Here is a 23,588-nt window from a genome sequence, read left to right as displayed (position 1 = left end):
GGCAGGAGGTGATTGATTTTGTCCCTAATAGTTAAAATTTTATCATTAAAGAAACTCATGAAGTCATCACTACTGAGAGTTAAAGAATACATGGATCAGTAGTATTATGGCTCTTTGTCAGTTTAGCCAAAGTACTGAAAAGAAACCTTGGACTGTTTTTATTCTCCTCTATTAGTGATGAGTAGTAGGTGACTCTGGCGTTACGGAGGGCCTTCTTATATGCTTTAAGACTGTTTTGCCAGGCTAAGTGAGATTCTTCTAATTTAGTAGAACGCCATATTCTTTCTAATTTTCGTGAAGTTTGCTTTAATTGATTTAATTGATTGATTGAGCTCTTTTAAAGCACTATACATTTTAATCTTTCATTTGCACTCTATGTCCTTTTAATTATATTAAAGCTAATCATTATTTTATGCTGCAATCTTATATTTAATGCTCTATTCTAGCATTTTATCTCTCTCTTTCTATTTTTCTGTACTTTGTTGTTATTTTTAGTGGGTTATGGTTTAATGTTTCTCAAATTAAAAGTTTTTCTGTTTTATGTAAAGCACATTGAGTTGCCATTGTGTATGAAATGCGCTATATAAATAAAACTGCCTTGCCTTGCCTTACCATAATTGTCTAGTTCGGGAATTGTACCATGTGCAGTGCAGTTTAGAGCACTTTAAGTACAGGTGTTTGATGTTATTCATTTCATGTTAGATGATTTTTACTAATATCACAGGATGCATGTAGCCACGTTTTTCTCTTAAGATGTAAAATGTTCCATGTACTGCACTGTCCTTATCAGCTCTCGGCTGATCATGCATATCACAGTGACGTCGCACTTACTGTGGATTGCAACACACAACACTTTCCAGTCAAAGCTTTCTTGTTTATACATTTCTGCAACCACAACCCTTTAGTGCTTAAAATATACAATTTATAAGATGACGGGACAGTTGAATAGACCAGCCTGGTTAATTATTTGCACTTTGGAGCATGATTTTCTGATATCTTGAATAAAACACTGTTTACAAGATGATAACGGTGGTACAATATACAAACTGAAAAACATAATGAATAACCCTTGACCCACGTAAAGTTTCAAATCCTAAATTCTTATTACTTAAATATGATATAATAAGTAGTTATACCATCAAATGAGTATTGTTATGTTAGGGTTAACACAAAGAGCACCCCTTCCCCTTACAATAATTCAGTTGTGACACCAGTACAAAAACGTATTACTTAAAGTATTGGTGTTTGTATGTTTTACTTATTCATGTCATCTAAGATGTGCTTTTTACAAGTGTGCAAACAGTTTGGATGATTCAGGGGCAGTTTTTCACCCACACATGGAAAGATACGAGTCTCCCTCTGGTGGTAGAGTTCCGACATGAGCGAAAATACTAAAAGCCTTTCTGAAACAATCATAATAACATAACTGAGACTTCAAGATTTAGAGGGTTAGGGTTGTTTATTAATTTATTATTTAAGCCATTTTGAAAGTTTTTCTCTGCATACATAAACAAAATTTTCCACATAAGTCTGAATTATACATACAGTACAACAACAACATATATGAACTTATACAGTATTTTAATTTAATTAATCGTTATATCATGTCATTTATTGTTTTATGCTACATATTGAATATGAATGAATAAATATTAGCACAATTGGTGAAATTTTACTTGCAATCTATGCAAACTCAGAGGTTTGGTGGTTACATAAACTGCATATTGCAAACACAAAACTAAGCAAGATACAAGCCAAGTTCATATATATATATATTTATATAGCACAATTTTAGCAATAAGGCAAATCAAAGTGCACTGCTACTGCTGAGACAATACATAGAAGAGGGACAAATATGAAATTAAAAACCTAGATATTATTTTTGACCAAAATTTGTAAATGCATACTAATGTGTAACATGCTACCGAATTTTTTTTTTTATGTATTAAACTCATTGATTCAAATTGGTACTTTGTGTCAACGACACATTAACAGAGTTTTTTGGAGGCCGACGGCTGAACACTGGACAAGCTCTCTGGAGCAGCTGTCTGAGCTGAGCAGGAATATCTTCATTTCCATGGAGGTAAACCAGAGGGTTAAGAACACTGTTCAGACACACAAGTGCACGACTTATCTGATGAGCAATGTAGATTGTATTTGACCATTTATAGAATATCTGCCGTTTTAGTAAAACTCTTGACCAGAGGTTGAGGTTTTTCAGTAAATGATAGGGAATGTAACAAACAGAGAAGAGCAGAATTAAGATGAGCAACAACTTCAAACTTCTCTGTTTCTGTACCTTATCAATTCTCTTTCTAGTCCATACAACTATAGCTATGTGTCCATAGCAACCCAGTGTGATGAGTAAGGGGAGGCAAAATCCTGTGAGTGTCCATCCGAAGCTGTATTTCAGGTAATCCTCAACATTTGTCTGATGGGTGGTGTCGAAGCAACTTTCAGTGGTGTTTCCGAATGTCTTGATGTAAAACATGTCAGGGAGACATTGAACACTCACCAACAGCCAAACCATGATTGAGATAGCCACAGAGTGGGTGACAGTTAATCTTCCCATCACTCTCACTGGGTGGACAATGGCCAGGTACCTGTACACACTTATACAAGTAAGGAATCCAATGCTGCCATATAAATTCAGGTTGAAGCAGAATCTTGTTATCTTGCAGAATGTGTCTCCAAAGATCCATTTGCTCTTCATGAAATAGTACACCATCAGAAATGGAAGTGTGAGCAGATATAAAATATCTGCAAGACCAAGATTGAGAACAAAAACATTGATGATCTTTAGTTTCCTCCATTTCTGCAGCAAAGACTTCAATCCCCATCCATTAGCCAGCAGACCAACGATGAATACTGAGATGAAAACAGGAGGCAGGAATCTGCGTTCAAAGTCAAAATTGATATAAGGACTGGAGATGTTCATTTTGACCCGTGAAAAGCAGCAAATACTGAAAAGCAAGTATGCTGTGGTATCTGGAAGTAAGTGAGGAAATGTTTCTTTCAAAATGCTTCCTGTGAGTGTTCATTAGATTAATGTCACTGTGAGCATGAACAGAAAATGTGATTTCCTTAAGCGGTTAGAAATAACGAACAACTATTAACCATGACCAAGAAAGATATGTGTGACCTGATTTTAAAGATTAGCAGGAAAATGGACTTTGGGCTGAGGTGAGCTGTGGCAGCAAATGGTGTTGGCATGAGTTTAGAGGAAGTGTAATAAGTATCAGATGATAACTGCCATGGTTTGAAGTATATATGGGTTTTTTAAAGTCAGCAAAGCTTAAACAATGTCATTCTTGTTTGCAGCGTATTAATAGGACATTTTCATTTCTCTCACTATTCTATCAGTATCCTGTTTTAAACAAACAGAGATACAGAGCATGCATCAGATCTTGTTTCTCCGCCCCTAGACACATTGCATGGTCATAATCAGTAAACAGGCTTGTTCTAAAATTAAAAAAGCTGTGGTTGTCTCAATTTCCTGTACATCAGTATGTGGAAACAGCAGCACGACAAAAAAAAGGAACTTATTATAGCAGAATTAATACCTAGGCAAACAATATAAGATAATGACTGGGTATTTTGTATTGTAGTAATGTTACTAGCTGAGATGGTCAACTACATGATACACTTGTAAGAACAGCTACTTGAGATATTTGATTTAACTAAGAAATGAATATGAGTATCTTAAATGATGTTAAGATAACAAACAGCGGGGCATCTGATGAGCTCGCTGGAGCAACAGTCTAAGCTGAGCAGAAATATGATAATCAAAAATGATAATCTTTTGGAAATGGTGTTTTTGTAGTGCAGTTGTAGCACTTAAAAGTCTGGATGATCCAGGGGGTCGAGGAGCCCCCCTCTGGTGGAAGAAACTGAGGAAACTTTTCTTTCAAAATGCTTCCTGTCAGCATTCATTAGTGTATCACTGTATGACTAATCAGAAAATGTGAAGTGGGTAAATACAATGATAAAATGTTAACTATGACAATGGAAAGTATTAATACATCATATCACAGGATTCATATAGGCATTTTCCAAACAAGTTAAGAAATGAAAAGAAAGTGGGTGAAAACCAGCACACACACCTCAGTACCAGAGTATAGGTGTCAACAGTATTGTACAGAGCTGTTTTTTTTGTTCTTAAACAGATTTTTTTTAAATGTTAAATGTCAAATGCCAGATCTTAGCTGAGGATGCAGAGATGTGAGATCACACTTACTGTGAATTGCAACACTTTCCTGTTAAAGCTTTCCTGTTTTTACATCTCTGCAACGACAACCCTTTAGTGCCTCAAATGTACAATCTATAAGATAAAAGCTTAGCAGCAGCTTGACTAGACCAGTCTGGTTAATTATTTGCTCTTTAAAGCATAATATTTCCTTAAAAACCCTGAATATAACACTGTTTACAAGATGATTATAGTGATGCAATATACAAAGTGAAATGCTAATTTTCTATGACTTAAACATAATATAATAAGTAACATGCTACAGATTAAATGACTTATGTTCGCTATATGTAGGTGTTATTCCTCTTACTGAATATGTTGACGCTGGTACAAAAAACGGAATCACTCGACTAAAACTTTGCAAGTGTAATTTCAATTATGGTAATCACTAATAAAATGTTTATGCCGCATTTTTCATCTAAAATTGTATTATATCAATATTATAAACATATCAGCACTATTTTATCAACAAACTGTTATTACTGTGTGAATTTCAGGAAAACACAGTAATTCCAGGATCTCTGTGGATCCTTAAAAAGTCTTAAATTTAGTTTTTGATATTCAAGTTCTGAAAATATCTTAAAATGTCTAGAGTTTTAGGAGTTAAGGCATTAAATTTGATTTGAGCTGGGCAGAGTAAATGAGTGTAATTATATTCGTTCAGTTTATGTTTTTATCATTTCCGGAACGTCCTCCATGTTTAATCTTACCTTACCTTGCAGTAGGCTTGATGGGTAGTGGTAGTGGCGCCTTGTGTGGCTATGGCATTTTAACAAAGAAGAAGAGGAAGAAGCTCCCAAATGTAAGAGCTGTGGTGGGAAGAAGGAAACAAGGAAGACAGTAGATATCAGAATGGAGAAGAAACAAATTTGGCGAGACGGTGAAGAGTTGCGGGTAACGAGGAAGACAAAAAAGCGAGGGAATGAGCTGCGGAGAAGATTGAGAAAAGAATGAAGAGGACGCCATGAGAGGTTGTAGGATGAAAAATATGGAGACTGGCTGAAACCATTCAAAGATCCACGTGAAGTAAAATGTGAACCCTGCCAAAGAACTTTCAAACCACTGAGATGTTAATGTTGCTAATGTTACTGCTAGTTTAGCTACAAGCAATGTTACCGGAGATGTTTTGCCTAACGTGACTGTGTATAAGCCTACTTCTGATATGTTTGATATTTTTTCATGGCTTGAAACTGAGAAATGCTGTTTTCATTGTAGGGATCTTTGTTTCCTGTAACTGTTAGCTTGTTTTTTCCACTGACTACTAATCACTCCTTGAGCTACAGCTTCCTCCACTAACAGTTTCTTGGTGTTCACAGTGGCAGTTTGGGCTTCCAGCAGTAGATGTACCAGGGGTCAGCAGGCCTTTGTTTTTGACTTCATAGATGCTTTCTTTGGTGGGCTGCAGGTAGACTCCAATAGTGCTATTGATCCCTTTTAAGTACTTCGGGACAGAGTCCGTTTCACTCACTTCTGAAACTGTGACTCATCCAGCGCTAAGATCTTTGTAAAGATCTTCATTGATGACTTTTCAAGCAGCTCAGTAGCACTGACATCCTTTCTTACTTGCCTCTGTGACTGTAGTAGTTACAGTAGTTGTTGTTGTGCTCCTGCTCACTTAAATTTCTGGCAGTTGACATTTGATGACTAATGATGAGGTTGTTGTGGTCTGCTGATGTATGACTGTCAAGATGATCTCCAAGAAGCCTTAACAAGCTCTCTCCTCTTCTCCTCTGTGATGTATTTGGAGTACAAGAGATCCCACAGTGACACTGTTATTCCCTGATATCTATCCCCTTTCAAAAAAACTCATGACTGTATATACAGTAGTCTAATTCCTTGTATTCCTTTGCGGCAGCAATGGTATTATTTTTTTTCTTGGTTTAAAAGTCGATACATGTGTGCTTAAATATGTTCAGATACCCTGATTTCATACTGTTGATGTTTGATGCACCCCAGAGAGAAAGAGCGACGGCAAGACATGAGCGATAGTAAGAGTGGGGAATGACATGACAAGATGTGATGAAGAACATGTTCTAAGTATTTATGCCCCAAATACCCTATAATACCAACAGTGATACAATTGTAATTCAGCAGTTTCCTTGCAGTCCAGTATCAAATGTTCTGGTCTGTGGATGAGGGGCAGGGAACCCCCAGCCAGCTTCTCTTTATAACTTTTTCAATAAAGACAAAGTCCTAACATCTCTCTATATACGCTTGTCCTATCAGTGCATCCATGAGAGTTTACAGTATAATTTACGAATCTTGACTGAACTCCGATTTGACCTGAGATCTGACCAAACAAGATTTGTCTCTACTTTTTGTGAAATATTTATTGTCCATCTCATGGTCACTGGACTGGAAGCTGCTATATAACTCTCACTGATTGTCTTCATACAGGGAGTAATGTAAAAGAAAAAAACTTAGCCTAAGCTATTGCAACTTTTTTATGCTGCTGAAGGTTTATATATTTCAGTAATGTTTGGAAACACAATATAAACCTTGAACCTTCAGCTGACCCACTCTGTGTGGCCCTTTCTCAAACTGATGGAAACATTGCTTCATTTATCAGAAAGTTAACTAATCGGTTCTCTTTACATAAGTCCCACTCTGCAGACTGCGACTGGTTAGCCGCAGGTCAAACAGATGAAGTATTTTCTAATTAGTTTCATTTAAAGTCAGTGTCAACAGTTAGACTTTCATATTTTATTGTTCTAATAAGTTCACCTATGTTAAACCAAAGTCCCAAAACACAATGATAACACTGAAATCTCCATAGTCTGTGTGTTTTCATGACCCAGCCTTCTGGCCATGACAAAGGAAGGAAATGCAGTGGAAATATCCTAAATCACTGTATACAATGATCACTCAGTAGCTCAGTAATGTTGATGAAATTGAAAGCATCATCGTGTTGTTTGCTAAATACCACTAGTTTGCTGTGCTACACCTGGGCTTTATCAGTTGATGTGTGGGTGTTGTAGTCAGGGAACAATAGATAGATAGATAGATAGATATACATACATACAGGCCGGCATGAAACTTAATATATATGTATATGAAAGTATATGAATGTATATATGGCGGATAAATAAATAGCCTATATGGATGTATTGACAGTAAAGTGCAGCAGTAGTAGCATATTGCACTTAGACAATATAAAATAGTAGCTCAGTAATGTTGATGAGTTTGAAAGCATCATGTTCCTCTTTGCTAAGGCAAGGCAACTTTATTTATATACTGTAGGGCATTTCATACCCAATGGCAGCTCAATGTGCTTTACATAAAACAAACATTTAACAGTAGAATTGGAAACCAAAAACATGAAAACACAATTTGAAAAAAACCCAATAAAACCCAATCTAAACATAAAAAAAATCCCCCCCCACACACACACCACCACCACCACTAAAAATAGAAACAAAGTACAGAAAAATAAAATAAAAACTAGACTAGAATAGACATAGGTCATACAGTGCAAATGACATATTACAATTTATGTGCTTTAAATACAACTAGCTTCCTGTGCTACGCATGTGATGCATCAATTGATGCATGGGCGTTATATTCAGTGTGGCTCATACATTTGTAGTACACTGTCAAGATACCTCAACTTCCTGATTTAGTACAACACACATCATGCTTACTATGGAGCCTCGCCCCACAACCACAATACGCTTTTCTCTCTGCAATCCCTTATGCAGGAGAACAGTCTTCACAATTGTTTATGAAAGCGACGTGTGTGAGGGAGAGAAGGACTCCAACAATGTTCTGGGTTGGACTCAACACAGTAGCTGTGTCTCAAATGGCGCACTTGCACACTTCAAGCACTATGTTTTAGGGCATAGTGCGTTCACACTGAAGAACAAGCGAAAACTCAGTGCTCTGAAAGTACCCGGATGGTGCACTAAAAACGGACAAAAAATCCAGTGTGAGATGATGGACACTACTCACAGTAAACGGACGCCATTTTGCCTACGTAGCGGAAGGGGAGGGACTTTTTGCCCAGTTTTCTGATTTCAATTGGCGGCCAGCAGCGACATGCAAGCCCGTCACTTCCGCTAAGTGCAAAACGCCAGTGCTCCATTTCAGACAATACTTACCCACGACAGTGTGCACCACAGAGGTAAGTGCTCAGTGCGCACTCCGCACTACATTCTGGTGCACTCACGTAAGTGCTCCATTTGAGACACAGCCAGTGTAACCGAGTTTAACATGCAGCCATTACGTTTCTTTTCTTTTTCCCCGTCTCTTCTTCTCCAGTCTTACATCAAGTCCACATTACTCCCCGCAGTCTCAACAGCGCCACTAGGTGGCTGACACTCACATGCAGTGAAACTGACAGGCAATAATTCAATAAGACCACAGTGAACAATAATCCAATAACACTACAGTAATTCCTTGTTTATCTTACGTTTACTTAACTTTTACCCATAAAACATAACTTCAGTCTTACATTTATTTTCTGAATTACAACATTATGAATCTTATCTATTTTAGGTATGTTAACAGCAAAATAAAAAACAACATAAGACCAAACACTGACCCAGGACAAATTAATGTCTTATCACAGCAGACGATGCAATAGCAGACAATTTACTCCATGGAAAATGAGATACAGTAGGGGTGTATATAAACATATTTTTCCAAGTCTGAATTATACGTACATGACAACAACTGCATAGATAATCTTAAACAGTATTTTAATTTGATTATTCTTTATGTTATTTCTTTTATTGCTAAATGCTACAAATTGTGTTACTGTAATCACACAAATTCAAATATTAGCATGAATGAAATCTAACTTGCAATCTCTTGCAAAGTCATAGGTTTGGTGGTTACATAAGCTGCATATTGCAAATTCAAAACCAAGCAAGGCACAAGGCAAATCTGTTTCTATATGGCATTTTTAGCCACAAGGCAATTCAAAGAGCATTGCTACTGCTGAGACAATTCATGTGAGAGGGATAAATATGAAATTAGAAACATAATTATAATTTTTGAAAGAAATGTATAAATGCATGCTAATGTTTACCTTGTTACTGGCAAAACATATGTTTCATTTATTAAACTCTGCCATTCAAATTGGTCATTTCTGTCATCGTCACATTACCAGAGTTTGTTGAAGGCGGACGACTGAACATGTGACGGACTTGCTGGAGCTGCTGTTTGAGCTGAGCAGGAATATCTTCATGTACATGGAGGTAAACCAGAGGGTTGAGAGCCCTGTTCAGACACACAAGTCCACGACTTATCTGATGAGCTATGTATGCTATGCTATGCTATGCTTTGACCATTCATAGCATATCTGCTGTTTGGACAAAACTCTTGACCAGAGGTTGAGGTTCCTCAGTACATGATAGGGGATGTAACAAACAGAGAAGAGAACAATCAAAATGGGCAATAATCTCAAGCATCTCTGTTTCAGTACCTTGTCAATGGTATCTTTGTGGCAGAGAATGACGATCATATGTCCATAGCAACCCAGTGTGATGAGGAAGGGGACACAAAATCCTGTGAGTGTCCATCCGAGGCTGTATTTCAGGTAATCCTCAACATATGTTTCATGGGTTGTATCATAGCATGTCCCAGGCTTGTTTCCATATGTCTTGATGTAAAACATGTCAGGGAGACTTTGAACACTCACCAACAGCCAAACCATGATTGAGATAGCCACAGACCGTGTGAAGATTAATCTTCCCATTGCTGTCATTGGATGGACAATGGCCAGGTACCTGTACACACTTATACAAGTAAGGAACCCAATGCTGCCATATAAATTCAGGTTGAAGCAGAATCTTGTTATCTTGCAGAATGTGTCTCCAAAGATCCATTTACTCCCCATAACATAGTACACCATCAGAAATGGGAGTGTGAGCAGATATAAAATATCTGTGAGACCGAGATTGAGAACAAAAACTTTGACATCCCCCAGTTTCTTCCAGTTGAGCTTCAAAGACTTCAATCCCCATCCATTAGCCGCCAGACCAACGATGAATACTAAGATGTGAACACGAGAAAGAAATATGCTCACTGAGTCAAAGCTCATTACACAGGAGGTCTTATTCATTGTTAGTGTAATTCGTTCTCTCTGTGAGTATCAGAAACAGAATTATAGGGCAGCAATTGCGAGAAGACTTCTTCTTTTGAGCCTTGTCCTCTGCATATTACATGCGGTTCTGCACCTGCCAGTGTAGAGGAAATAGAACCTTAAACTTTCATACGTTAACTTGCTTTTCTTTTTTTTTAAAGTAAAAATAGACAGAGAGGCTGTGCTCAAAGCCAGTAAGAGGTTTGACTTCTCTGTCTTTATTCTTTGGAGCTTCTGATAATACCTTTTGATAAATGGTAACTGGTGTTTAACTCTAGGTTAGTGTATAACACCATTTCTAACATGAAAATATATATATATATATATATATATATATATATATATATATATATATATATATATAGATAGATATGAATTATATTGACACTCAAATGCAGGCAAGTATGGTGTGTGTGTGTGTGTGTGTGTGTGTGTGTGTGTGTGTGTGTGTGTGTGTGTGTGTGCGTATGTCTGTCTATGTCTGTGTGTGTGTGTGTTTATACACACTGTGTTGTGTGCTAACAGGGTATGTGTAAAGCGTAAAGTGCTGTAGTGTAGTGCTTAGAGTTAGTGCATGTTGCTACTGCCTTTTTCTTTGTGTGCTGCTCTCTGCTTACATCTACTGTTACACTTGATACTGACCAGTAAGATGTACTTAATACTGCGACTGTAAAAGTTACTTAGTTAGTTTTAGTTATCGAAACCAGAATATGATCAGGGTGACTTTTGGACACTGGAAATAAATCGTGTACTCGTCCCGGCAGTAGCCCCTAGTCTGTGTGTCGTCATGACTCAGCTCTCTGGCCATGACAAAGGAAAGAAATGCAGTGGAAATATCCTAAATCACTGTATACAATGGTCACTCAGTAGCTCAGTAATATTGAAGAAATTGAAATCATCATGGTGTTGTTTGCTAAAAACCACTAACTTCCTGTGCTATGCCTGGGGTTTATCAGTTGATGTGTGGGTGTTGTAGTCAGTGAAGCTTAAACACTTATCCTTTAAGTTATTTTTAAACACAATTGAGGACTGACATCTATCAACAACTACTGGCTGGATTGCGATAAAATGTTGTACATTCATGACTCCCAGAAGATGAACCCTATTGACCTTTGTGATCCCCTGACTTTGTATTCATTCTGTGTGAAAAGTCTTGATGATTATTGAATGAATTAACATTGCCATTTGGTTCAGACATTAAAGACCGTGTAAAGTGAATTCAAAGTTTTCTTCTAAACACATTAAATAGGTCATAAATGTATTTCTAAAAAAGGTGTAAAAAGCATTTCAACCATTTAGATTTGAATTGTGGAGCTAGGCTTCACAAACTGTGTTTCAAGATTTCTGTATTCAGGATTTAGTGGGCGGGTCTGAAAATCACTGCCGTGTTGGCATAAACCCGCCCCTACTGCTGTAGAGGTTTAAATACATTCAGCGCACACTAATACTACTAACAGTCTACAGTTAGCCAGTTAGCTGAGTTAGCAGCTGAGCTAGCCAATGAGCTAGTGGCAGAAAGCTCTCAGACATTGCGTCCATGTTTCGGGTAGAGGTGGTGACTTTGATTGACAGGTGACACTTGGTAGGGGGCGGGGTTTCAGCATTTGGGAGCAGAGAAAGAGACTGAGTTTTCCACAACTTTGAAGCCTAATTTCATGTATTTGGCGATTTTTTTAATCATTCAAATTTGGCAGGGTGGTTAACAACACACCTTTCTGTGGTATGTCAGACTCAGAACACATATTTATTCTTACTTTACACAGACTTTAATGCCCCCACTAAGGATGAATTTTGATCCCTTTGTTGTCCCTTGTTTTGTTTTTTTAGCACTGTCATCAGGTAGATATTCTGATTCATCCACTATTTTGGTTTGTGATAAAAGATAAACTATGATAGATAGATAGATAGATAGATAGATAGATAGATAGATAGATAGATAGATAGATAGATAGATAGATAGATAGATACATGAAAATAAATGTTTATATGTATATAAAATATGTATGTATGCATATATTACATATAAATAAATATATGGATGTATTAATAGTAAAGTGCAGCATAGTAGCATATATGTTGCACTTTTTTATTGACAATATAAAATGGTCACTCAGTAGCTCAGTAATGTTGATTTTGAAAGCATTGTGTTGCTCTTTGCTAAATACGACTAGCTTCCTGTGCTCGACGTGTGATGCGTCAATTGATGCAGGGGTGGTATATTCAGTGTGATTCATATAGACTCCTCAACTTCCTGTTTTAACACAACATGCATCATGCTGATAACGGAGCCTCACCCCACGGCCACAATAAGTTGTGCTTTTCTCTCTGCAAACCTTTATGAAAGAGAACAGTGAAGTCGTCAGAACTGTTTATTTGCAAATTGTTTATTTTCAGAATTGTTACAACATTTATTAATCTTGTCTATTTTTAGCATGTTAACAGCAAAATATAAAACAATATAAGATCAAACACTGACCCAGGACAAATGAATGTCTCATCACAACAGATGATGCAATATGATTCACTCAGCAGACAATTTACTCCGGGGAAAATGAAGTAGGGGTGAAGTACAGCTATGTGACAGCTTGACGAGCTCGCTGGAGCAGCTGTCTGAGCTGAGCAGGACTTTCTTCATGTCCATGAAGATAAACTAGAGGGTTGAGAGCACTGTTCAGACACACAAGTCCACGACTTATCTGATGAGCTATGTAGACTCCATTAAACCATTCATAGCATATCCGCTGTTTGGACAGAACTCTTGACCAGAGGTTGAGGTTTTTCAGTAAATGATAGGGGATGTAACAAACACAGAAGAGAACAATCAAGATGAGCAATAATCTCAAGCATCTCTGTTTCAGTACCTTGTCAATAGTATCTTTGCGGTGGAGAATGACGATCATATGTCCATAGCAGCCCAGTGTGATGAGGAATGGGATACAAAATCCTGTGAGTGTCCATCCAAGGCTGTATTTCAGGTAATCCTCAACATATCTCTTATGGGTGGTTTCATAGCATTTCCCAGACTCGTTTCCAAATGTCTTGGAGTAGGACATGTCAGGGAGACTTTGAACACTCACCAACAGCCAAACCATGATTGAGATAGCCACAGACCGTGTGACAGTTAATCTTCCCATTGCTCTCATTGGATGGACAATGGCCAGGTACCTGTACACACTTATACAAGTAAGGAATCCAATGCTGCCATATAAATTCAGGTTGAAGCAGAATCTTGTTATCTTGCAGAATGCGTCTCCAAAGATCCATTTACTCCCCATAAAATAGTACACCATCAGAAATGGGAGTGTGAGCAGATATAAAATATCTGTGAGACCGAGATTGAGAACAAAAACATTGATGTTCCCCAGTTTCTTCCAGTTGAGCTTCAAAGACTTCAATCCCCATCCATTAGCCACCAGTCCAACAACGAATACTAAGATGTAAACAGGAGGCAGGAATCTGCTTGAAAAGTCATAGCTGACACAGGTCTTATTCATTGTTAGTGTAATTCGTTCTCTCTGTGAGTATCAGAATTACAGGACAGTAGTTGTGAGAAGACGTCCTTTTTTGAGTCTCATCCTCTGCATATTACATGCGGTTCTGCACCTGCCAGTGTAGAGGAAATAGACTGTGCTCGTCATTAAAAAAAAAAGAAGTAAAAATAGACTGTGAGTCTGTTTTCAAAGCCAGTAAGAGGTTTGACTTCTGTGTCTTTATTCTTTGGAGCCTCTGATAATACCTTTTGATAAATGGTAACTGATATTTAACTCTAGTTTAGTGTGTAGCACAATTTCTAACATGAGGATATTAAATATCTAAATGCATCAATAAGAACGTAATTATAATTTAATTAATCTCAAAATCTGATCAAGCATTTCAGGCAAGCATTAACTTACCCTTTAACTAGTGCCTATACCAAATAAATTACACTCAAAATAGATTAATAATCACACTATATTATGATCTTATGTTATCTAAAATGAGAATATAGCAGCTATAATTATTTCTGTTAATTTATTGAAAGTCAACGAGGCAACATCATTTGAATGGAAGGCTTCATGATAACCTTTAAAAATGAGCAAAAGTGAATACCAGCTTCACAAAAATAAAGCTTTTCTAAAAAATATTTTTATATTTTAGACCACTATAGGAAAAGTCATACAATTTCAGACTTAAATAATGTAATTTATTTGGTTTCTTAATTCCTTTCAAATGTCAAAATGGGTCGAATTTGACCCCAGCAGTATGTAAAGGTTAAGTCCCACTCTGCAGACTGTGACTGGTTATCTGCACATCAAACAGATCAAGTATTTTCTAATAAGTTTCATTTACACTTTATGTCAGCAGTTAGACTTTTATAGTCATATTTTATTTTTATCACTAACTATCAAGTCCCAAAACACAATGATAACACTGAAGGCGCTCCCTAGTCTGTGTGTTGTCATGACTCAGCTCTCTGGCCATGACAAAGGAAAGAAATGCAGTGGAAATATCCTAAAACACTGTATACAATGGTCACTCAGTAGCTCAGTAATGTTAATGAAATTGAAAGCATCATGGTGTTGTTTGCTAAATACCACTAGCTTCCTGTGCTACGCCTGGGGTTTATCAGTTGATGTGTGGGTGTTGTAGACAGTGAAGCTTAAACACTTATCCTTTAAGTTATTTTTAAACACAATTGAGGACTGACAACTCTCAACAATTACTGGCTAGATTGCAATTGAATTTTGTACATTCATGACTCCCAGAGGATGAACCCTACTGACCTTTGTGATCCTCTGACTTTGTATTCATTCTGTGTGAGAAGTCTGGATGATTATTGATTGTGATCCCTTTGTTTTTCTTTTAGCGCCATCATCAGGTAGAAATTCTGATTCATCCACTATTTTGGTTTGTGATAAAAGATAAGCTATGATAGATAGATAGATAGATAGATAGATAGATAGATAGATAGATAGATAGGTAGATAGGTAGATAGGTAGATAGATATATATGTATGCATATATTACATATAAATAAATATATGGATGTATTAATAGTAAAGTGCTGCGTAGTAGCATATATATTGCACTTTTTTATTGACAATATAAAATGGTCACTCAGTAGCTCAGTAATGTTGTTTTTGAAAGCATTGTGTTGCTCTTTGCTAAAAACGACTAGCTTCCTGTGCTCGACGTGTGATGCGTCAATTGATGCAGGGGTGGTATATTCAGTGTGATTCATACAGACTCCTCAACTTCCTGATTTAACACAACATGCATCATGCTGATAACGGAGCCTCACCCCACGACCACAATAAGTCGTGCTTTTCTCTCTACAAACCTTTATGAAAGAGAACAGTGAAGTCGTCAGAATTGTTTATTTGCAAATTGTTTATTTTCAGAATTGTCAAAACATTTATTTATCTTATCTATTTTTTTAGCATGTCAAAAGCAAAATATGAAACAATATAAGATCAAACACTGACCCAGGACAAATGAATGTCTCATCAAAGCAGATGATGCAATATGATTCACTCACATAGCAGATAATTTACTCCGGGGAAAATTAAGTATGGGGTGTATATAAACACATTTTTCCAAGTCTGAATTATACATACATGAGAACAACAGCATATATAATCTTAAACAGTATTTTAATTTGATTCATCTTTATATTATGTATTTTATTGTTAACTGCTACACATTGTGTTACTATAATCACACACATTTAAATATGTGAGTGGTGAGTGGTGTAATCTAACTTGCAATCTCTTGCAAACTCAGAGGTTTGGTGGTTACATAAGCTGCATACTTTAAATACAAAACTAAGCAAGATACAAGGCAAGTTTATTTATATAGCGCATTTTTAGCAACACTTTTCATTTATAAAACTCTGCCATTCAAATTGGTCATTTCTGTCATCAACACATTACCAGAGTTTGTTGAAGGCAGACGGCTGAACATGTGACGGACTTGCTGGAGCTGCTGTTTTCGCTGAGCAGGACTTTCTTCATGTACATGAAGATAAACTAGAGGGTTGAGAGCACTGTTCAGACACACAAGTCCACGACTTATCTGCTGAGCTATGTAGACTCCATTAAACCATCCATAGCATATCTCCTGTTTGGACAGAACTCTTGCCCAGAGGTTGAGGTTTTTCAGTAAATGATAGGGGATGTAACAAACACAGAAGAGAATAATCAAGATGAGCAATAATCTCAAGCATCTGTGTTTCAGTACCTTGTCAATGGTATTTTTGCGGCAGAGAATGACGATCATATGTCCATAGCAACCCAGTGTGATGAGGAAGGGGATACAAAATCCAGTGAGTGTCCATCCAAGGCTGTATTTCAGGTAATTCTCAACATCGCTCTTACTGGTGGTTTCATAGCATTTCTCAGACTTGTTTCTAGATGTCTTGGAGTAGAACATGTCAGGGAGACTTTGAACACTCACCAACAGCCAAACCATGATTGAGATAGCCACAGACCGTGTGACAGTTAATCTTCCCATTGCTCTCATTGGATGGACAATGGCCAGGTACCTGTACACACTTATACAAGTAAGGAACCCAATGCTGCCATATAAATTCAGGTTGAAGCAGAATCTTGTTATCTTGCAGAATGCGTCTCCAAAGATCCATTTGCTCTTCATGAAATTGTACACCATCAGAAATGGGAGTGTGAGCAGGTACAAAATATCTGCAAGACTAAGATTGAGAACAAAAACATTGATGTTCCCCAGTTTCTTCCAGTTGAGCTTCAAAGACTTCAATCCCCATCCATTAGCCGCCAGACCAACGATGAATACTAAGATGTAAACAGGAGGAAGGAATCTGCCCGTGAAGTCAAAGCTGATAGAGGACGTCTTATTCATTGTTAGTGTCATTCGTTCTCTCTGTGAGTATCAGAATTACAGGACAGCAGTTGTGAGAAGACTTCCTCTTTTGAGTCTCGTCCTCTGCATATTATATGCGTTTTAGTACCTGAAAGTGTAGAGAGGAAATAGACTCTTAAACCTTCATTGGTTAACTTGCTTTTCATTAAAAAAGAAAGTAAAACTAGACTGTGAGTCTGTTTTCAAAGCCAGTAAGAGGTTTGACTTCTGTGTCTTTATTCTTTGGAGCCTCTGATAATACCTTTTGATAAATGGTAACTGATGTTTATCTCTAGGTTAGTGTGTAGCACCATTTCTAACATGAGGATATTAAATATCTAAATGCATTAATAAGAACGTAGCTATAATTTAATTAATCTCCAAATCTGATCAAGCATTTCAGGCAAACATTAACTTACCCTTTAATCAGTGCCTATACCAAATTGCACTCAAAATAGATTCACAATCACACTATATTATGTTCTTATGTTATCTAAAATGAGAATATAGCAGCTATAATTATTTCTGTTAATTTATTGAAAGTCAACGAGGCAACAACATTTGAATGGAAGGCTTCATGATAACCTTTAAAAATCAGCAAAAGTGAATACCAGCTTCACAAAAATGAATCATTTACAAATATTTTTAGATTTTAGACCACTATAGGAAAAGTCATACAATTTCAGTCTTAAATAATGTAATTTATGTGGTTTCTTAATTCCTTTCGAATTTGACCCCAGCAGTATGTAAAGGTTAAGTCCCACTCTGCAGACTGTGACTGGTTATCTGCACATCAAACAAATCAAGTATTTTCTAATAAGTTTCATTTACACTTTATGTCAGCAGTTAGACTTTTATAGTCATATTTTATTGTTATCACTAACTATCAAGTCCCAAAACACAATGATAACACTGAAGGCGCTCCCTATTCTGTGTGTTGTCATGACTCAGCTCTCTGGCCATGACAAAGGAAGGAAATGCAGTGGAAATATCCTAAAACACTGTATACAATGGTCACTCAGTGGCTCAGTAATGTTGATGAAATTGAAATCATCATGGTGTTGTTTGCTAAATACCACTAGCTTCCTGTGCTAAGCCTGGGGTTTATCAGTTGATATGTGGGTGTTGTAGACAGTGAAGCTTAAACACTTATCCTTTAAGTTATTTTTAAACACAATTGAGGACTGACATCTCTCAACACCTACTGGCTGGATTGCAATTGAAATTTATACATTCATGACTCCCAGAGGATGAACCCTACTGACCTTTGTGATCCTCTGACTTTGTATTCATTCTGTGTGAAAAGTCTGGATGATTATTGATTGTGATCCCTTTGTTTTTCTTTTAGCGCCATCATCAGGTAGAAATTCTGATTCATCCACTATTTTGGTTTGTGATAAAAGATAAACTATGATAGATAGATAGATAGATAGATAGATAGATAGATAGATAGATAGATAGATAGATAGATAGATAGATAGATAGATAGATAGATAGATAGATAGATAGATAGATAGATAGATAGATAGAAGTATGTTTATGTACAGTATATAAAAATATATCAATCAATCAATCAATCTTTATTTGTATAGCGCCAAATCACAACAAAGTCATCTCAAGGCACTTTACACATAGAGCAGGTTCTAAACCGAACTCTTCAGGTTTAATTTTAAAGAGACCCAAAATTCCCACATGAGCAACAGTGGCAAGAAAAAAGTCCCTTTTAACAAGAAGAAAGGATAGGAGAGAGAAGCACAATGAAAATCAACAATGAAGCTAGAAGGTCCGGGACTGGAATCTGTCATCCGGACGTCTACAGGCCCAGATTACCTGTGAGACCAGAAAGCACAGACAACTCCGGGGAAGAAATATAGGTTATTGAATGCATTAATAGTACATGAATGTTAATGGATATAGATGGATGGATAGAGAGAGAGAGGGAGGAGGAGAGAGGAGCTCAGTGCATCATGGGAGTCCCCCGGCAGTCTAAGCCTATAGCAGCATAAGCTAAGAGGTCTAAGAGCCCTAACTATAAGCTTTATCAAAAAGGAAAGTTTTAAGCCTACTCTTAAATGTAGGGAGGGTGTCTGTCCCCCGGACCGAATCTGGAAGATGGTTCTACAGGAGAGGAGCCTGATAGCTGAAGGCTCTGCCTCCCATTCTACTTTTAGAGATACTAGGAACCACAAGTAGACCTGCATGCTGGGAGTGCAGTGTTCTAGTAGGTACATAAGGTACTATAAACTCTTTACGATATGATGGAGACTGATCATTGAGAGGTTTGAAGCTGAGGAGATATTACATATAAATAAATATATGGATGCATTAATAGTAAAGTGCAGCATAGTAGCATATATATTGCACTTTTTTATTGACAATATAAAATGGTCACTCAGTAGCTCAGTAATGTTGATTTTGAAAGCATTGTGTTGTTCTTTGCTAAATACGACTAGCTTCCTGTGCTCGACGTGTGATGCGTCAATTGATGCAGGGGTGGTATATTCAGTGTGATTCATACAGACTCCTCAACTTCCTGATTTAACACAACATGCATCATGCTGATTATGGAGCAACACCCCACGACCACAATAAGTCATGCTTTTCTCTCTACAAACCTTTATGAAAGAGGACAGTGAAGTCGTCAGAATTGTTTATTTGCAAATTGTTTATTTTCAGAATTGTTACAACATTTATTAATCTCATCTATTTTTAGCATGTCAAAAGCAAAATATAAAACAATATAAGATCAAACACTGACCCAGGACAAATGAATGTCTCACAGCAGCAGATGATGCAATATGATTCACTCACATAGCAGAAAATTTACTCCGGGGAAAATGAAGTATGGGGTGTATATAAACACATTTTTCCAAGTCTGAATTATACATACATGAGAACAACAGCATATATAATCTTAAACAGTATTTTAATTTGATTCATCTTTATATTATGTATTTTATTGTTAACTGCTACACATTGTGTTACTATAATCACACACATTTAAATATGTGAGTGGTGAGTGGTGTAATCTAACTTGCAATCTCTTGCAAACTCAAAGGTTTGGTGGTTACGTAAGCTGCATACTGCAAATACAAAACTAAGCAAGATACAAGGCAAGTTTATTTATATAGCGCATTTTTAGCAACACTTTTCATTTATTAAACTCTGCCATTCAAATCAGTAATTTGTGTCATGGTCACATTACCAGAGTTTGTTGAAGGCGGACGGCTGAACATGTGATGAGCTCGCTGGAGCAGCTGTCTGAGATGAGCAGGAATATCTTCATGTCCATGAAGATAAACTAGAGGGTTGAGAGCACTGTTCAGACACACAAGTCCACGACTTATCTGATGAGCTATGTAGACTCCATTAAACCATTCATAGCATATCCCCTGTTTGGACAGACCTCTTGACCAGATGTTGAGGTTTTTCAGTACATGATAGGGGATGTAACAAACACAGAAGAGAAGAATCAAGATGAGCAATAAGCTCAAGCATCTCTGTTTCAGTACCTTGTCAATGGTATCTTTGCGGCAGAGAATGACGATCATATGTCCATAGCAACCCAGTGTGATGAGGAAGGGGATACAAAATCCTGTGAGTGTCCATCCAAGGCTGTAATTCAAGTAATTCTCAACATCGCTCTTAGTGGTGGTTTCATAGCATTTCTCAGACTTGTTTCCAAATGTCTTGATGTAGAACATGTCAGGGAGACTTTGAACACTCACCAACAGCCAAACCATGATTGAGATAGCCACAGACCGTGTGAACGTTAATCTTCCCATTGCTCTCATTGGATGGACAATGGCCAGGTACCTGTACACACTTATACAAGTAAGGAACCCAATGCTGCCATATAAATTCAGGTTGAAGCAGAATCTTGTTATCTTGCAGAATGTGTCTCCAAAGATCCATTTACTCCCCATACAATAGTACACCACCAGAAATGGGAGTGTGAGCAGGTACAAAATATCTGTGAGACCGAGATTGAGAACAAAAACGTTGATGTTCCCCAGTTTCTTCCAGTTGAGCTTCAAAGACTTCAATCCCCATCCATTAGCCGCCAGACCAACGATGAATACTAAGATGTAAACAGGAGGAAGGAATCTGCTCGTGAAGTCAAAGTTGATACACAAGGTCTTATTCATTGTTAGTGTAATTCGTTCTCTCTGTGAGTATCTGAAACAGAATCACAGCAGTTGCGATAAGACTTCCTCTTTTGAGCCTTGTCATCTGCATACTACATGCGATTCTGCACCTGCAAATGTACAGGAAATAGAAACTTAAACTTTCATTGGTGAAGTCGTTATAGAAAGTGAATCTGGGATCAAAAGCAGTGACACATTCGACTTCTCTGTCTTTATTTTTGTGAAGCCTCTGATAATACCTTTTGATAAATGGTAACTGAAGTTTTACTCTAGTTTAGTGTGTAGCACCATTTCTAACATGAGGATATTAAATATCTAAATTTAATCAATAAGAACGTAGCTATAATTTAATTCATCTCCAAGTCTGATCAAGCATTTCAAGCAAATATTAACTTACCCTGCATCGTCACTTAAATATGAGAGAGTCAGTAGGAAATGTTTACTACATTTCATTTCAGCACTTTAAATCAGAAAGGCCAAAGTTTTTAGCGACTGAAAAATGTTTCCCAGTACAGTGGGACAATATTTATGTGTCACGTAGCCAGCAGACATTTTAAAATGCATGATCATTTTACTCACTTTCAGTAAAGTCGTTATTTACCATTACTTGGGTAGATTCCACCAAGATACAGATTATTACCAAAATGAAATTTTAAAAAGTACTTTATGAATAAACTTTATAGACTGCACTCATTTAATGTGTGTTTTATGTTGGTGGATAACCACACTGGAGTGTGTGCTTCCTCTCTGCTGGGTTTTGCTTGGTTTACCACATCCTTTAGCAAAACAGGTTTATAGTAAGTGCGGGTAGATTGTATGATATGTTATTAGTAAAAAAAATGTTGTCATTAATAGCTTTTTTTAGGGTTATTTACATCATTTAGTAATGCTTTGTAGATCAGTAATAAACATTTTATTAATAACATTGTTTGCTGTTGATACACACCAACCAAACTATTGTACTAACTGGAAATTTGTTCTCCCTACTTTTTCTGTTTTGTGAAATATTATATGTATATATTGCACCTCAGGGACACTGTATAATTGCCAGCCTTATCCTTTTAAAACTGAAAACACAGGAAGTCACTATATAACTCACAGGCTGATTAATAGGTCTTCATACAGGGGGTTATGTAAAATCAATGATTCAGTCTTAGCTATTAAACTTTTGTGACACTGCTGAAGGTTAATATACACCAGTAATGTTTGGAAACACAATATCAAACTACTTGAACCTGCGGCTGATCCACTCTCTGTGGGTTTTTTCATTTTACAGCTAAATCTTTGCTAACTAACTGATCCTTTGTACTTCAGTCTCCTTCCGCAGACAGTGGCTGGGCAGCTGCAGACACAGCATGTTGCTCTTTGCTAAATACCACTAGCTTCCTGTGCTAGGCCTGTGGTGCGTCCGTTGATGCAAAGGTGATCTCAGTGAAGCTTGAACACTTAACCTCAAATAGTCAACTACTGGATGGATTGCAGTTTCATTTTGTACTGACATGACTCACAGAGGATGAACCCTACTGACCTTTGTGATCCCCTTTTTTCATACTTATTCAAAAGTCACGATAATTATTGAAAGAATTGTCCCCCATCACAATGAATTGTGATCCCTTTGTGAGCCACACTGTTTTTGTTTGTGATAAAACATATGCAGAACTAAAGATATTCCCATTAGGGTTAGGGTTAGGGTTAGGGTTAGCCTCAGCTGTACTTTGTGTTTAGTAGACTGCTCTCCCAAAACAGCCTTTTGTTACATTTGAGTGATATATGCCAAAGGTGATCATTTCCAAATGTAGGTTGGGACAGTTAAAAAAATAAAATAACTGGTAAAGTAACTATGGCTGTCCCTTAACAATAAACTCATGGTTATTATTGTAACCATGACGACAAAGGTCACAATAACTTTAAGGATGTAGCATGTTTTTGGTGCCTAAACCTAATACTGTGTCACATGATAAAACACCCCTATTTATTTGATAGTGATTTGTTGGTGATTTGTTAGAGTTTTGGAAAGCACAGATAAATGATATTCTGCTGATTATTAACTGTATAGGTGCCATATTAAAAAATTCTCATATGGTCAAATTATGTATTTGGCCATTTCATTTTGAGGGCTTGTTGGTTTAGTGCAAATAAAGCAAGGTTTATGTGAACACAGTCAACATCGTCAGCAGACTGTAGACTCTTTGTCCTGTTTAGCTTTATCCAAGCAGATTCAGTCATCTAAATTGCTATCCTCTTTTTACATTCAT

General features: G+C 37.0%; 4 protein-coding genes and 1 pseudogene across 4 annotated transcripts; all 5 read right to left on the bottom strand.

Moving 5' to 3' along the window:
• Positions 1-1,951: 1,951 nt before the first annotated feature.
• Positions 1,952-2,956, bottom strand: LOC128357675 (P2Y purinoceptor 1-like). The gene has a single exon (XM_053318045.1). It carries the CDS (start codon positions 2,936-2,938, stop codon positions 1,952-1,954), a length of 987 nt encoding a protein of 328 aa, XP_053174020.1. The 5' UTR covers positions 2,939-2,956.
• Positions 2,957-9,306: 6,350 nt separating this feature from the next.
• On the bottom strand, positions 9,307-10,310 carry LOC128357674 (P2Y purinoceptor 1-like). The gene is given in 2 exon segments (XM_053318044.1): positions 9,307-9,531; positions 9,534-10,310. Coding segments are annotated over 2 exon segments (1,002 nt in total).
• A 1,565-nt stretch (positions 10,311-11,875) lies between these two features.
• On the bottom strand, positions 11,876-13,825 carry LOC128357549 (P2Y purinoceptor 1-like; annotated as a pseudogene).
• A 2,367-nt stretch (positions 13,826-16,192) lies between these two features.
• LOC128357673 (P2Y purinoceptor 1-like) lies at positions 16,193-17,185 on the bottom strand. Its single transcript, XM_053318042.1, has one exon. It carries the CDS (start codon positions 17,183-17,185, stop codon positions 16,193-16,195), a length of 993 nt encoding a protein of 330 aa, XP_053174017.1.
• Positions 17,186-20,213: 3,028 nt separating this feature from the next.
• LOC128357540 (P2Y purinoceptor 1-like) lies at positions 20,214-21,333 on the bottom strand. The gene has a single exon (XM_053317904.1). It carries the CDS (start codon positions 21,331-21,333, stop codon positions 20,344-20,346), a length of 990 nt encoding a protein of 329 aa, XP_053173879.1. The 3' UTR covers positions 20,214-20,343.
• Between the last annotated feature and the right edge of the window lie 2,255 nt (positions 21,334-23,588).

This window comes from Scomber japonicus, chromosome 4 (genome assembly GCF_027409825.1).
Source record: "Scomber japonicus isolate fScoJap1 chromosome 4, fScoJap1.pri, whole genome shotgun sequence".
Classification (NCBI taxonomy): Eukaryota; Metazoa; Chordata; class Actinopteri; order Scombriformes; family Scombridae; genus Scomber; species Scomber japonicus.
Note: the sequence above shows the minus strand (reverse complement) of the source record. Positions and strands in the feature narration are given on the sequence as shown.

Coding starts and splice junctions, on each gene's coding strand:
- LOC128357673 (XM_053318042.1), bottom strand. CDS start 17,185: ATGAATAAGACGTCCTCTATCAGCTTTGACTTCACGGGCAGATTCCTT.
- LOC128357675 (XM_053318045.1), bottom strand. CDS start 2,938: ATGAACATCTCCAGTCCTTATATCAATTTTGACTTTGAACGCAGATTC.
- LOC128357540 (XM_053317904.1), bottom strand. CDS start 21,333: ATGAATAAGACCTTGTGTATCAACTTTGACTTCACGAGCAGATTCCTT.